This window comes from Ochotona princeps, chromosome 15, assembly GCF_030435755.1.
Source record: "Ochotona princeps isolate mOchPri1 chromosome 15, mOchPri1.hap1, whole genome shotgun sequence".
In the NCBI taxonomy this organism is placed as follows: domain Eukaryota; kingdom Metazoa; phylum Chordata; class Mammalia; order Lagomorpha; family Ochotonidae; genus Ochotona; species Ochotona princeps.
Window position 1 is genome coordinate 23,211,938 of NC_080846.1, and position 13,673 is coordinate 23,225,610.

The 13,673-nt window shown below is 40.4% G+C and overlaps 1 protein-coding gene across 10 annotated transcripts in view; it reads right to left on the reverse strand.

The window, feature by feature from the left end:
- Positions 1–13,673, reverse strand: part of GRIP1 (glutamate receptor interacting protein 1) — a 606,928-nt gene that overhangs the window by 202,062 nt on the left and 391,193 nt on the right. For 5 of the 10 annotated variants that reach the window (XM_058673300.1, XM_058673302.1, XM_058673299.1 and 2 more), the window contains exons 1-2: positions 9,859–9,899; positions 8,544–8,843 (exon numbers count right to left, since the gene is read on the reverse strand). The exons of 2 other annotated variants lie outside the window; for them this stretch is intronic. In XM_058673300.1, the coding sequence (XP_058529283.1) occupies positions 8,544–8,796 (253 nt within the window). In that variant the 5' untranslated portion in view covers positions 8,797–8,843; positions 9,859–9,899. Of the gene's footprint in view, positions 1–8,543; positions 8,844–9,858; positions 9,900–13,673 lie in introns of those variants that run through there. 3 more of the 10 variants (XM_058673301.1, XM_058673305.1, XM_058673306.1) reach the window with 3 other exon arrangements.

The window sequence follows — 13,673 nt, forward strand, 5'->3', positions numbered from 1 at the left end:
AAACTCTGTAATATGCTACATCGTGGTTGAACCTTGAAAACAGTGGAATAAACAGTGGAAAACAGTGGAATAAACCTGGCACAAAAGGACAAGTATTATATGATGCTACTCATACCAGGCATTAAGAATTCTCAAATTCATTAAGGGAAGGTGAGTATCAGGCCGGTAGGAGGATGAATAATACATATAAGGTTTGAGCTTGGAAAGAAGATCTGGTGATGAATCATGGTAAAAAGTGAACAACAACGTGAACATGTTTAATGCCAATGAACTTACAATGGTTTAAAACAAGGTCACATGATTCACCTAAGCATTAAGATGCCTGCATCCTTCATTGAAGCACTTGAATTCAATTCCCAGGTCTGGCTCCTGACTCTAGTTTCCTGCTAATGCAGAACCTGGAAGGCAGTGGTGTTGGTCCCAGTAACTGAGTTTCTACCACTTATGAGGGAGATTTGAGTGGAGTTCCTAGCTGCTGACTCCAGCCCTGGTTGGCTTCAATCTGTGGCAGGCATTGGGGGGAGCGAGGCAGTAAATGAGAGCTCTCTCTGTCTGTATCTGTCTCATAAACGAACAAACAAAAAAGATGATCAAAACAGTACATTTCACGTATGTATACTTCACCAGTTTTTAAAAATTGGGAAAATATCAGTTATTTTATAGTCACTACAGTGAAAATCAAATCTAAAATCAAGAAATATCTATAATTCTTGTGAGTGAATTTTGTTCATTCCTTGACAAATCACATGTTAAAACCTCACCCTGCCACATGTGACCATACTGAAGACAGAACCTTGAAGGAACTGGTTAAATTTACATGAGGTCATAAAGCCAGAGACCTGATCCAGTAGAACCAGTGTGGTCAAACTCCTTCAAAAGAGAGACACCAGAGAGCAACCTCTCTGCACTCTGTTAGTTCACAGGAAGATCATCAGCTACAGGCCAGACAGTCCTCTCCAGAAAAATAAAATCTCAGACTTATCAGCCTCTAGAACTGTTAGTAAACCTTTGCTGTTTAAATTGCCCAGGCCTGGCATTACATTATAATAGTCTGAACTGAGATAGAAATAATGGAACAATGTGAGTCATGAGCTGCTGATAGGCAAATGTATGAGACCCTCCAGTCTGGTTCAAGAAAGCTTCAGAAAGGACCAGTTACCCAAAAGTACATCACATCATGGGGTGCAAACTTGAGAACTCCATGTGTGCATCAAGAGCAAAATGAAAAGTTAACTAGGATATTATCTGGGGAATAAGCCAGTAGACAGAAGACCTTTCTGTTTCCTACCCCCTGTGTGAATTTACTGTGGGCGGGGGGAGAGACAAAGAGAGAGAAGGAGAAAGAGGAGAGAGGAGGAGAGAGAGGAAGAGATAGAGAAGGAGAGAGGAAGAGAGGAAGAGAGAAAGAGAGAAAGAGGGAGGAAGAGAGAGAGATGTCTTGGGTCAATGGCTGAAACAGCTACGGTCAAGCCAGGCCAAAGCCAGGTGCCATAAGGGTGCTAACAACACGAGCCTGCACCTAGACCATCACTCACTGCTCCCATGTGCATTTGCAAGAAGCTGGTAGGAACTCAACCCGAACTCAAACTGTCACTGTGATATGGGATGCAGAACTCCCAAGCATGCTAAGCTCACTATCACAATATCTGCTTCTCTTGCCATGTTCCTTTTTTTTTCTTTTTTTTTTTTTAAGATTTATTATTATTATTGGAAAGCCGGATATACAGAGAGGAGGAGAGACAGAGAGGAAGATCTTCCATTCGATGTTTCACTCCCCAAGTGAGCCGCAACGGGCCGGTAAGCGCCGATCCGAAGCCGGGAACCTGGAACCTCTTCCAGGTCTCCCACACGGGTGCAGGGTCCCAAAGGTTTGGGCCGTCCTCGACTGCTTTCCCAGGCCACAAGCAGGGAGCTGGATGGGAAGTGGAGCTGCCAGGATTAGAACTGGCGCCCATATGGGATCCCGGGGCGTTCAAGGCGAGGACTTTAGCTGCTAGGCCATGCCACCGGGCCCTTTTTTTTCATTTATAGAAAATTACAAAGAGTTAAAAAATTTCTCCTCATTTTGAATATCTAAACCTTTTGTTTCGTCCATTAATACCTGAATTTACTGAGAAGTGATGCTCTTATAGAGTCTTCCTGATCTAACAAGGCCTTCTTGCTCAGCACAGTTCTGCTGGGCTTGCATACATGTCTATCATATGATAATATAGTAGAAAGTGAAACAGAAGTTCATAAAGAATATAAAACTTCAAGTTTCAGAGTGTAACTGAAATAGATAACTAATCAAGTAAAATTCTGATATAATAAATTACTTGGCTATAATAAAGAATTGGCTTTATAAGTCATAATTTTATTAGAAGTGCTACAAAATCCCTTCTGGCTACCAAATGTGCTACGGATAGTGGAAAATCTTTTTTATATTATCTACCAGGACTCTGTATCAAAAATGTTAATGAGGAGGGCAATTAAAACATATGCTAATGATTTACACAGACAATACTTAAGAACAAATTCCTCCTCACAGAATATACTTGTTTTTATGAACAGAATAGTCAATTCTGCTAAAACCATGGTGAGAATGAAGGATATACACTAACAGCAAGTAGCTTAAGAAACGAATGTCAACATCACTAAAAAGGGGCCAGTGCAGTGGCAATGCATACTAACATTCTGCTTGTAGCACCAACCTCCCATATGAGCACAGGTTCTCGGGCCATCTGTTCCATTTTCAATCGAGCTCCCTGACTGTAGCCTTGGAAAACAATGGATGATGCTTCCAGATTTGGGGCCCCTGTATCCACATGGGAGTCTTGGCGGAAGCTCCTGGCTCTTACTTTCAGACAAGCAAAGCTCTGACCATTGCGGTGTGAACCAGGGGATAGAGGATTTCTCTCTCTCTCTCTCCAATTCTGATTGTCAAGTAAAAATAAATAAATCTTTTTAAAAAGCACTAAGACATGCCACATAAAATGTTCACATTTTGTCAGGTATAAAAATTACTTCAGAGCACTGAAAAGTGCCACATGCCTCAGGCATATTCACATATATCATTTCACATTCAATGTGCCATGTCTGACAGGTATAAAATTTCTAGTTTTATATATATGTACAATGAGAGTGAGTAATGAAGTGACCTGCCCAGGGTTATAAGTGACAGTGTTGGAACTCAAATCCTGTCTTCCCATTAAGTGTAGTCCTTTAGCCACTCTACTGGTTCTTTCTTATTGCTTTAAAAGGATTTTTATAATAACATTCAAAATAATTAACAGATTCAAAGCTAATCAATCAGACCTCTTGCTTGTTCCCTCTCAATTAAAAGAGGTTTTATCAATTTTTTGCTGTGTTTCAGTTTTTAAATTCATTCTAAGATAAATAAACCACGGAATAAAATGCAGAATTGTGACTGTCATTTTAGAGACTTCTTTAAGTCAGATCACCATGTTTAAGACGAGTCTTAGGATTTATTTTCTGTTTTGGGTCTCAGCTTTATCCTGTAGTTTTATTTATTTTTTTTAAAAGATTTATTTTATTTTTATTACAAAGTCAGATATACTGAGAGGAGGAGAGATAGAGAGGAAGTGGAGCTGCCGGGATTACAACCAGCGGCCATATGGGATCAAGGCAACAACCCTAGCCACTAGGCCATGCTGCCGAGCCCTCCTGTAGTTTTATTTGTAACATGTAATGTGCTTGTTGTAGAATCCAGCCCAGAAGAGATAGCCTAGCCACAAACTCAGCTGCAAAACTCTTGGCTCAGTGACCTCTGACACGCTGTATGATTTATTAGTATCTGCATTTCTTTAAACATGTGGATAATATCTTATAGTTTGGTTATAGAGATTTATTGTCATAATGAAAGTAAGGTAAGGCTCTTAAAAGCTTGATAGGTAGTAGGCATTGCTTTTAGTGGCAGATAGACACGTATATTGCAAATTTTATACAAACATGTGATAAATGGTATGTATTACTACTACTGTTAGTACTGATATTAATAGTAGTGGTTGTAGACTGGTATTAGAATACTCAGGTGCCATGATGAGGTTGGGGAACACAAAGGCAGAAACAGATTCAGCAGCTTTTCAGGAAACATCGAGCTTGTCTGTGTTTTGACAGGTGAGTAGGAGTTACCTGCATGAAGTAGGTGAATGCACTGTGGGGAAGCTGCTGCAGGATGGAGGGATAGCATCCACAACAGAGCCTGGATTAAACACTATGTGGTAGATTGGTGGGGTAGGACACACGAGTCAAGGGAGCTACTGCTGTACAGCAGGAGGAGGGGAAGTCTAATTGAAGTAAATTATGAGGTCTTGAAGGCAAGATATGGCTATTCAGTACAAAGACCATACCCAACTTAGTACCTAGTGGTGCTAAGTAATTATATGAAGTTTTCTGATTTAACAAACAGTAATTGAAGAACAGGTTATCATTAGATTTAATAAGTGACATCTGAATAGATTCCTTATCTCTCTACCCTTAAACTACCAGTTGATTGTATGACAAACTGTCCTGAGATACACAAGTTAGGACAAAGGAACCATTATCTCTCAAAGCCAATTTTGAGAATGGAAAGCAGTTTTCTTTTGAAAGTCTACTTTGTTTCCAGATCACCCTACCTTCAAATCAATAGTTATGGTTTTTCATTACTGAGAAAGAAGACCAAATTTCTCATCCACAAAATAGGCTTTTAGAGCATTGCCAGATCACTTCCTCCACATATGAGCAGAAAAACTGAAAAAGGACTATCCCAGGGATTAATGTTTCAAGCAAAAACCATTCAAGAGAATGTAATCCTTCAAGAGAATCTTCTTTCTGGCTCTCCCAGAGCACATTTTCCATTCAAAGGAAAATCACTTGACTTTTAAGCCAAAGGAGGAAAAATATTACCTGAAAATGGCTTGCAAATTCCACTGGGGGGGGGAGGGGAAGGGTGTGGGTGTGGACTTTCTATACAATAACAGCAGAAGAATATGACAGTGAATTGGACAATGAAAGAGCGTTAATGACTTATTCTGCCTCGAAAATCCTCTGATTTTCTATGTACTGTCTACAATATGCTGTAGTAGGCTGAGCGTTCCCATACATTGTCCTTAAGAACTTTATTGGACACATCAAGCTAGGACAATCTATGTAGTTCCATTCACCTAACTGGGACAGGCTCTGTGTGCTGCCTCACACCATTGATAGAAACAAACACAGTAAAATGAGGTGAGTGCAAAAATCTGCCTCAGTTCTCCTGCCAACCAGGAGTAATGGTAGCCGGCAGTCACCGGGAACTTTGTGAAAACCATGTAGAATAAGGGAAGTGACTCCTAAGGTATGAGGCTAGACAATGTGATCCAGTGAAGAAAGGATGAGTGTGGATCACTGAGAAGTCGATTCAAAGAAAGCATCAGGTGAAAGTTTGTAAAGAGCTGAAAGGATTCCCCAGATCCTTAGGTTTTTATTTTGTGGGTAACCTATCTCCTTTACTCAAGACAGGCCTTATAAAGTTCTCAGTAGTATTAGCACCTGTTACGGAGCCGATCAAATTCATTCTGGCTAGTTGAAGTGGAAATACATCTTATCAATCTTTCTAAGTAAATCATAAGTTAGAGGAAGAAATTTTAGAATGTAAGCGAGAGCAATCATCACTGTCATATTCTGTCAACTGAAAATACTGTCTCCAAAGGGGAGAAAAGACCATGATGTTATAGACAATGACAAATTAGCCACGGCACCAACGCCTACTTTCCTGCTTCAATAATCTGCAGAATTGACTGTGCACCCTCAGTGCTAACTTGGTATGTACAGTGCACTGGTTCTCAAAACTCAGAACTTAGGTGCCCTTATTACTCCAGTGTGAAGAGAAAAGCCTATGACAGACTTCTACAGCACAGTGAGAGTTAAATGTCATCCTAGCGGAAACATTAAAGGAAGACAATAGAGGAGTAACTGAAACAGACTGGTCAAGAAGGAGTGAGGCATAAAGGAACAGACAGCACCTAAACTGAGGTCAGATAGAAGAGTTTATTGGTGGGAAAAGCAGCTAGGAAGAACAGAGCTTCAGATAGCATCAGCAGCATGTGAAAGAGGCTCAGGGTACTGCACGGGTTAGAAGCCGTTCAGGGTGGATGGAACTGAGTGCACTGGAGAGGAAGGGAGAGAAAAGGAGTGAAAGGGAGAGAGGGAGAGGGGGAAAGAGGGAGGGGGAGGGGGAGAGAGAGAGAGGGAGAGAGAGGGAGAGAGGGAGAGAGAGGGAGAGGGGGAAAGAGGGAGGGGGAGGGGGAGAGAGAGAGAGGGAGAGAGAGGGAGAGGGGGAAAGAGGGAGGGGGAGGGGGAGAGAGAGAGAGGGAGAGAGAGGGAGAGGGGGAAAGAGGGAGGGGGAGGGGGAGAGAGAGAGAGGGAGAGAGAGGGAGAGGGGGAAAGAGGGAGGGGGAGGGGGAGAGAGAGAGAGGGAGAGAGAGGGAGAGGGGGAAAGAGGGAGGGGGAGGGGGAGAGAGAGAGGGGGAGAGAGAGAGGGAGAGGGGGAGAGAGGGAGAGGGGGAAGAGAGAGGGAGGGGAGGGGGAGAGAGAGAGGGGGAGAGAGAGGGAGAGGGGGAGAGAGGGAGAGGGGGAAAGAGGGAGGGAGGAGGGGGAGAGAGAGAGAGGGAGAGAGAGGGAGAGGGGGAAAGAGGGAGAGGGGGAGGGGGAGAGAGAGGGAGGGAGAGAGAGGGAGAGAGAGGGAGAGGGGGAAAGAGGGAGGGGGAGGGGGAGAGAGAGAGAGGGAGAGAGAGGGAGAGGGGGAGAGAGGGAGAGGGGGAAAGAGGGAGGGGGAGGGGGAGAGAGAGAGGGGGAGAGAGAGGGAGAGGGGGAGAGAGGGAGAGGGGGAAAGAGGGAGGGAGGAGGGGGAGAGAGAGGGAGAGAGAGGGAGAGGGGAAAGAGGGAGAGGGGGAGGGGGGAGAGAGAGAGAGGGAGAGAGAGGGAGAGAGAGGGAGAGGGGGAAAGAGGGAGAGGGGAGGGGGAGAGAGAGAGGGAGAGAGAGGGGGGGAGAAACTAATAGAACTAATCTAATGACATAAAATGATCTTTTTAAAATTGTATAAACAAGGTTATTCAACAATTAGAATAGCTCAATTATATTACGAATACATAAATACAAAAGGGAAATTTATGTAAAACTATTAAATTTAACTTTTTCTGGAATTAAGATTGACTGGCTTCTGTTTTATTACAATTTCCTTGTCATAAGTACATAACATATTAACAGTGAAAATACAGGAATTCTACTTTCTGAGTAACTGTCAACAATACCACTGTGAAGAGGATTTGCAGAAAGAGAAACTGCTTCTGTCACATTCTAAGTTATCAACAAATGCCATTTATGTGGTTTTTTGTATGTGGATTCAAGAAGAAAAATCAAAATGGAAAAACTCTACAATCAAACCTTAAGAAGAAGAATAAAACTCTTGTCAGCAGTAAAACTGACAATATTACAATGTGACTTACCCCTCAGTAGCACAGATGAACTAACTCACACGCTCATACTCTACCACCAAAGCGTGCCTCCCTGATCTCTGTGAACAAATGCTTACCTTTGGAAGTACCCATGTAGCTGTGTTTAAGAAGCTGTTGTACTCCCTTGTACTTAGCATATATCAATTAATATGATGCACGTTGTTACAGTAATCTGACATCAAGAACAGTGAATGATACTGTAGTTTTGTAAAGCATAGTTTGCTGTTTTTTATTATTATGAGCACTAACATATGGTCTTAAAACCATGTCTAACAAAACAGAAGGCATTTTCTGAGCAGATAACTATGAGAAAATTATTTTCCCAGGGGTCTCAGGGTCAATCAATCACAAATTCAGATTCATCCAGTTTTTGCTTCATGATTAACTTTTTTTTTCAGCTTCTGCAAATGACATTTAAAAGAGGAAAAATTGGTCTGGGCTAATTGCATTTTTGTGTCATCCATATAATATAGAAGTTCTTAGAGTATAGAGCTCATAAATTCAATCATAAATTCAAACTGACAAGAAAACCAAAATCCAAAGACAGATAACGCTCACACCTCAACGTCATTAGCAACATGGGACCCAGATCGTGTAAGCCACCCATCTGTATTACAGTATCCATTGTGTTACAAATAAAACCTAAGAACTCTATGTCTGCAATAATTTACAGAATGTTTTCTCATTCATTTAGTTCCCAGAATGACTGTGTGAAGTAATTATCATTATTATTCTCATTTTTTCCAAGTGTGATCTTTAACTTGGATAATTTCAGTGACTTTCAGTCTTAGAGCCTAAAGCTTTAGACTCCAAATCTGGAGTTTGCCTCTCTGCGAATACTCAGGCATGTTGTTTTTTTTGCAAATAACTGTAATTTCTCAGTCCAAAGGAATCCATTGCTGAAAATGTTTTGGAAACCCAAATTATATAACAACCTTTTTTTAAAGATTCATGAATTACAAGATAATTATTTTTTAAGGACAAATATGTTTTAGAGCATATATCCTGTCAATGCATCAGCTTTCTGTAGATGATTAAAAATTGAACTCAGAATGATGAAAGCTTACCACTGCTTGACTTAGCAAGAAATTCAAGAGGACTCTGATCCCGGTTAACCTTTGTATCATTAATATCAGAAGGTTCACAGCTTACGTGAAAATCATCAATGTAAGCAGCTAGGGCTTCGGAAGCAGAGAAATACAACTTTTCTTTGTATTGGATGGAACCATCAGTATTAAAGACGATGTTGCTCAGGATTAAAGTTGCTGGAAGATAAGGCTCAGAAGTGCTAAACTGGCGTCTCTTAAATGACTTTGCCATGGCTTTCTCAAAATGGGCTGCAATGTCCTTTCATCTTTCAAAATACTCTAAACACACACACAAAAGAGGTATACAATATTTCAGTTAAACAGTAAGAGGATAATACTCAGGGTATCCTTAGTCTTTTATCATATATAGCTATTTTTGATAAGCAAAGTTACTCTACACTTCCCCCACCTCTCCCATGTTTTATGTATACTGGGTGTTCAAGCATTGTTTACTGATTGACAAAGAGTTTCACTGTCATGGCTACAGGTGTAAACTGTATCAGGGGTCTCAGAACATGAGCCTACCATAAAATAAAGATGCTGTTTGTGTTTATTCTCAGTATTACTCAACTCAGCAAGTTCTGAAATGCTGAGGTATTTTTCTTCGCTACTTTCTAGGAGAAGCCTTAAGAACCACACTGGTTTTCACTTCTTTGTACCCGTCCTCATCCCATTGGTCTGTTAGGGACAACCATAAATCAAGACAAGAAGAGAAGAAGAATGTGCTCTGGCACAACAGTGATGTCAAACAAAACCAGGGAACAAGAAATGAATACTGAAAAAAGTAAAAAGAATTTATTGGAGTAGGAAGGTTCGTCTAATCTTACACTCTGACTTTAGTCTAAGAAGTTCAATGAAGACAGATTCTTTCATTACCACCTTATATTAATCACTGCCTTTTACCCAAGGGTGCACAAAGTTGGTACTATTGGCACACTCAATTTTCCGATGAGAAAATAGTGGTACATTGAGATTAAATAATTTGTCAAATTTCTAGCACAGGTATGCAGCAGTCATGGTTGAAGCACAGCAGTGGATCTCAAGCGTGAACCAAATTGCCTGTATGTCCAACTGACCATTGCTTCTTGTGTTCTGGAACCTTCTAGATGACCTGTGGTCCTCAAATGTTTGCCAGAGCTAATACTTCAGCAATGTTTGCAAAATTTGGGTGCCCAAGCTCTTTAGCCTTTACTTTCTCTAAAATGCTTATAGTTTCTAATGCTGCTTTGTGTGGGTGTACAGTGGGGGTGGTGAGGAAAGTGAGGCCATTCATACAGCAAAATTAAGTACTCACTTTTCAGTTCTTTGATATTCGAGTGGATGTGCTGTATTTTCAGAATGTTATATTATGTGACATCATAATACCTAAATTTTATCTTCATGGAATATTTCTTGGTGTCTTCTAATATACTGGAGTTACACAGAGATCTCAGAGTATAAAAATATTAAAGATTCATTCCCCCCTTCAAATGTACTTTGTTAGACACAATGAATTCTAACACTACTGAAGGCCAGGCATGTCCATCATGGTTTAAATCTTTGTGTAAAGAATGTAACAGATGTGAAAAGAAAGGATGGCAAAGAAGCCCAGAGTGGCACAAACTCACTGACACCACATATTCTTGAAGCTGTTTTCTCTCTTCCTTCTGTGTATCTATTAGTTACTGTAAAAAAAAATAATGCCTCCTCAATAACAAAGACCAGGGTTAAGCTCAGCTACATTTTTTTTCTACTTGCACGTCCCAATCTTCCTATTTAACATGTGATCTATGCATTTTAAATTCTGCTAAAAAATAGTCAGCTAATGGGGTGATTGCAGTTGGGATCCTGCTGTTTTGTGCTAGGAGAGATGCATTAAGTAGGTAATATTCAAATGTTTTCAAAACAGCAGGAAAAGCTGTTGCCATTACCTCACTCTTTCCTATACTCCACACGCCCAAACCTATACCTTCCTTCTACTCAGGCCCTGGCGAGCCTCATGTAAAACTGTCAAGCCTGCTCACGACTCGGCAAATTAAGGGGCATTGTCTGATTGTGCAGGACCCTGTCCCAGGCTATGGCCAATGTCTACTCTGCCTGGTTAGTGTCTTACCACAAAAATAGATTTCTAAATATCTTAGCCCCTCCATAACCTTTGCCTGATCTCTTGGTCTTTGCCTGGCTGTGCTGAATATGACAGTTTGACCTGCATGATAGCTGGGAACATGTAATAAGATTGGTTGGAGAGCCTCAGTGTCCAGCCCCATGTCAATTTCATAAAACAAGTTTGTTGAGTTAAATTTCCACCAAAATGCTATTTTCATTCTATAGCATTCCACGGTGATAACAGCAGTCATCAAAATGTGCTGGGTGCATCCTTGGCTTTGTTACTAGCTGCTGAGAATCAAGAAACTAATACACAAAGCATTCTAGTCAAATATTTCATCAGAGAATAGCTGAATGCCAAGAGAGCTAGAGGATGAGAGAATTGGCAACATTTTTACTGGTGTTGCTAGTAGTTTTTTGAGGTTTTAAGTGAAACTCTTTAAGGACCAAACCGTTCAATGTTTGCACACAGCTTAAAGTATAGTTTACTGGAGATTTAGAGACAGCCCTGTATCTTTCCAGTATCATGAATACCAATAGGTAGATAATTAAATATCTCTAAACAATCTAGAAAATCACTGGGTAAAATATGCTAGTGACACTGATAATTGAACATCATAAAGTTATTTTCCAACTCTCATGCTGTTATATTCACTGCAAATTTTTTCTTCAGATATTTCACTATATCAGCCCCTAGGGAGTTAGGCAAGGAAGGGGATGAGCATTCATGTAATTTAAAAAGCAAGAGAAGCATGTGCAATAACTAAGAAAGGAAAGAAGAATCACTATATTTCCCAGCTGTAAATCAAATCAACTTCAGATTGTTTGGATGTTTCCACTTGAAATTTCACATTTGAAGTTGGTCTAACTCAATCCTCCTTGATAGAACTTTTTAAAATGCATTCCATCTATAAAGTCCTCGGAGTACATCCGTCCATCCGTCAGGATGGAGCTTGACTCCAGAGAAACACAGAATATTGGCAGCAGAGCACGAGAGGAGACTCAGTTCTGATGCCTTTTCGCCTCAGGATAAATCAGACTCAGTCAAATAGGCGGAATCACTCAAGTATCAGCTTTTTTCAAGAGAGAAGGAGTCAGATTTACACAGTTCTGCTCTCTTGTTCAAGTCAACTAAATGCCTAATTACTGACTGCCAACATTTAAGGAGCATGGGATGCAATGATGGAACAGACATTCTCATAAGGAACTTGCAGCCCACTGGCAAAGATAAAAGTGGTATATTAAATACACACAATCCAAGGATAGACATTCTAAATGCCAGTGAGTGTTTGGGACACTGAGAAGGGAGAAATTACTTCTGCTTAGAGTTGGAGCACATTTCAACATAGGTCTGTTTCAGCCACATGGAAATAAGAAAAAATGACATAGCAGGACCAACATAATAAAAGGCATTAAAAAGAAAACCACATGCAGATATGTAGGAACACAAGAAGGCTTCAAGCAGTTCATGGAAAGTTCACATGTCTAATTTCTTTCTTTCTTTAAAGATTTATTTTTTATTTTGATTACAAAGTCAGATATACTGAGAGGAGGAGAGATAGAGAGGAAGTGGAGCTGCCGGGACTAGAACCAGCGGCCATATGGGATCAAGGCGAGGACCTTAGCCACTAGGCCACGCTGCCAAGCCCCACGTGTCTAATTTCTTTGTTCATGAACTTTGAAGAAGCTTTCTTCAGATCAGATTCTGCTGGACTGTCAGGTAGAGAGAAGAGACTAGAGATACTGTGTTACAAAATCAGACGGTCAGTTTCAGGGGTGAGTATTATATTTATTTCATAGAAAAGAAAACTAGTCTCTGGAAAACTCTGAAATCCTGTACCAGAATACATCCGGTGAGTGCTAGAACTAGCACTTAAAGCTTCAAAGCTTATATGCGGTCCATCTAACCACATTACCACTTCCTGCCCGTCTTCCCCCATGTGAATCAAGCACAGTCTGAACTCTTAACTTTATTGCACCTAAGTTTCTTCATCTTTTAAATGGGCATGGCAATAATACACAGCTCACAATAGCATTAGTGTAAGGATTACAAGGTTCAGAACAATATCTAACATAATTAAAAACAGCCTGGTGAACATAATACTAAGCTACAAGTTTCATTTTCCAACAGAATGCACATGCTTTCTGATTTTATAGCAACCTTGGAATATTAAGTACCAAAAACAGAAATAAAGAAACCTACAGTCCCATGCATTGAATCCCATTAACATTTTTCAATTCAAATCCTACAGATGAAAGGATTATTCTAAAGCAGGATGGATACTTGATTCATTTCATATCCTAGAATCTTCTATAAAGCTTAGAAAAGCCTGAGGCTGAAAGAGAATCATCAGCCATATTTAAGCTATTTCCAAAATTTTAAGCTCTAAGAACTGGTGTGTTGTGCTTCAGGGACTGCTTTTCTCTCTACATCATTTAGCTTTTCCTCCAAATTCTCAATTTCTCTTTATTTCTAAATCAGAATATTAACAATTACTGTTCTTTTTTTCAGGGATATGACTGTTTCAGCAAAAATAGCTGCCAAAAGATTTTAAAATGTTTTATTCATTTTAACACACCATGACTAATTGGGGCTAAACAACAAACAAGCACATCTGGATTATGTCTGTAGGTCTATAACCATTCACTGGCATACTGGTAACATGTTAAGTAGAGTTTTACAATTTTGGGTAATGAAGGAAAAAAACTTTCACTTGATGTAAATCTCTAAGGCACAATCTGAAGGAAAAGAAATGGAAGATTTTATTCATTCTTTCTAAACTAAACATCACCCATGACCTCTGAATATATTATTTTACACACACACTACTACTTTCAATCCAGCTCCCTGCTAATGTGCCTGGGAAAATAGCAAAATATAGCCCAAACACTTGGGCCCCTGCACCCAAGTAGGAGACCTGGAAGAAGCTCCAGGCTCCTGGATTTGGGCTAGCACTGCTCTGGCCATTGTGGCCATTTGGGGGAGTGAACTAGGTGTTGGAAGTCCCTCCCTCTCCCCCTTTC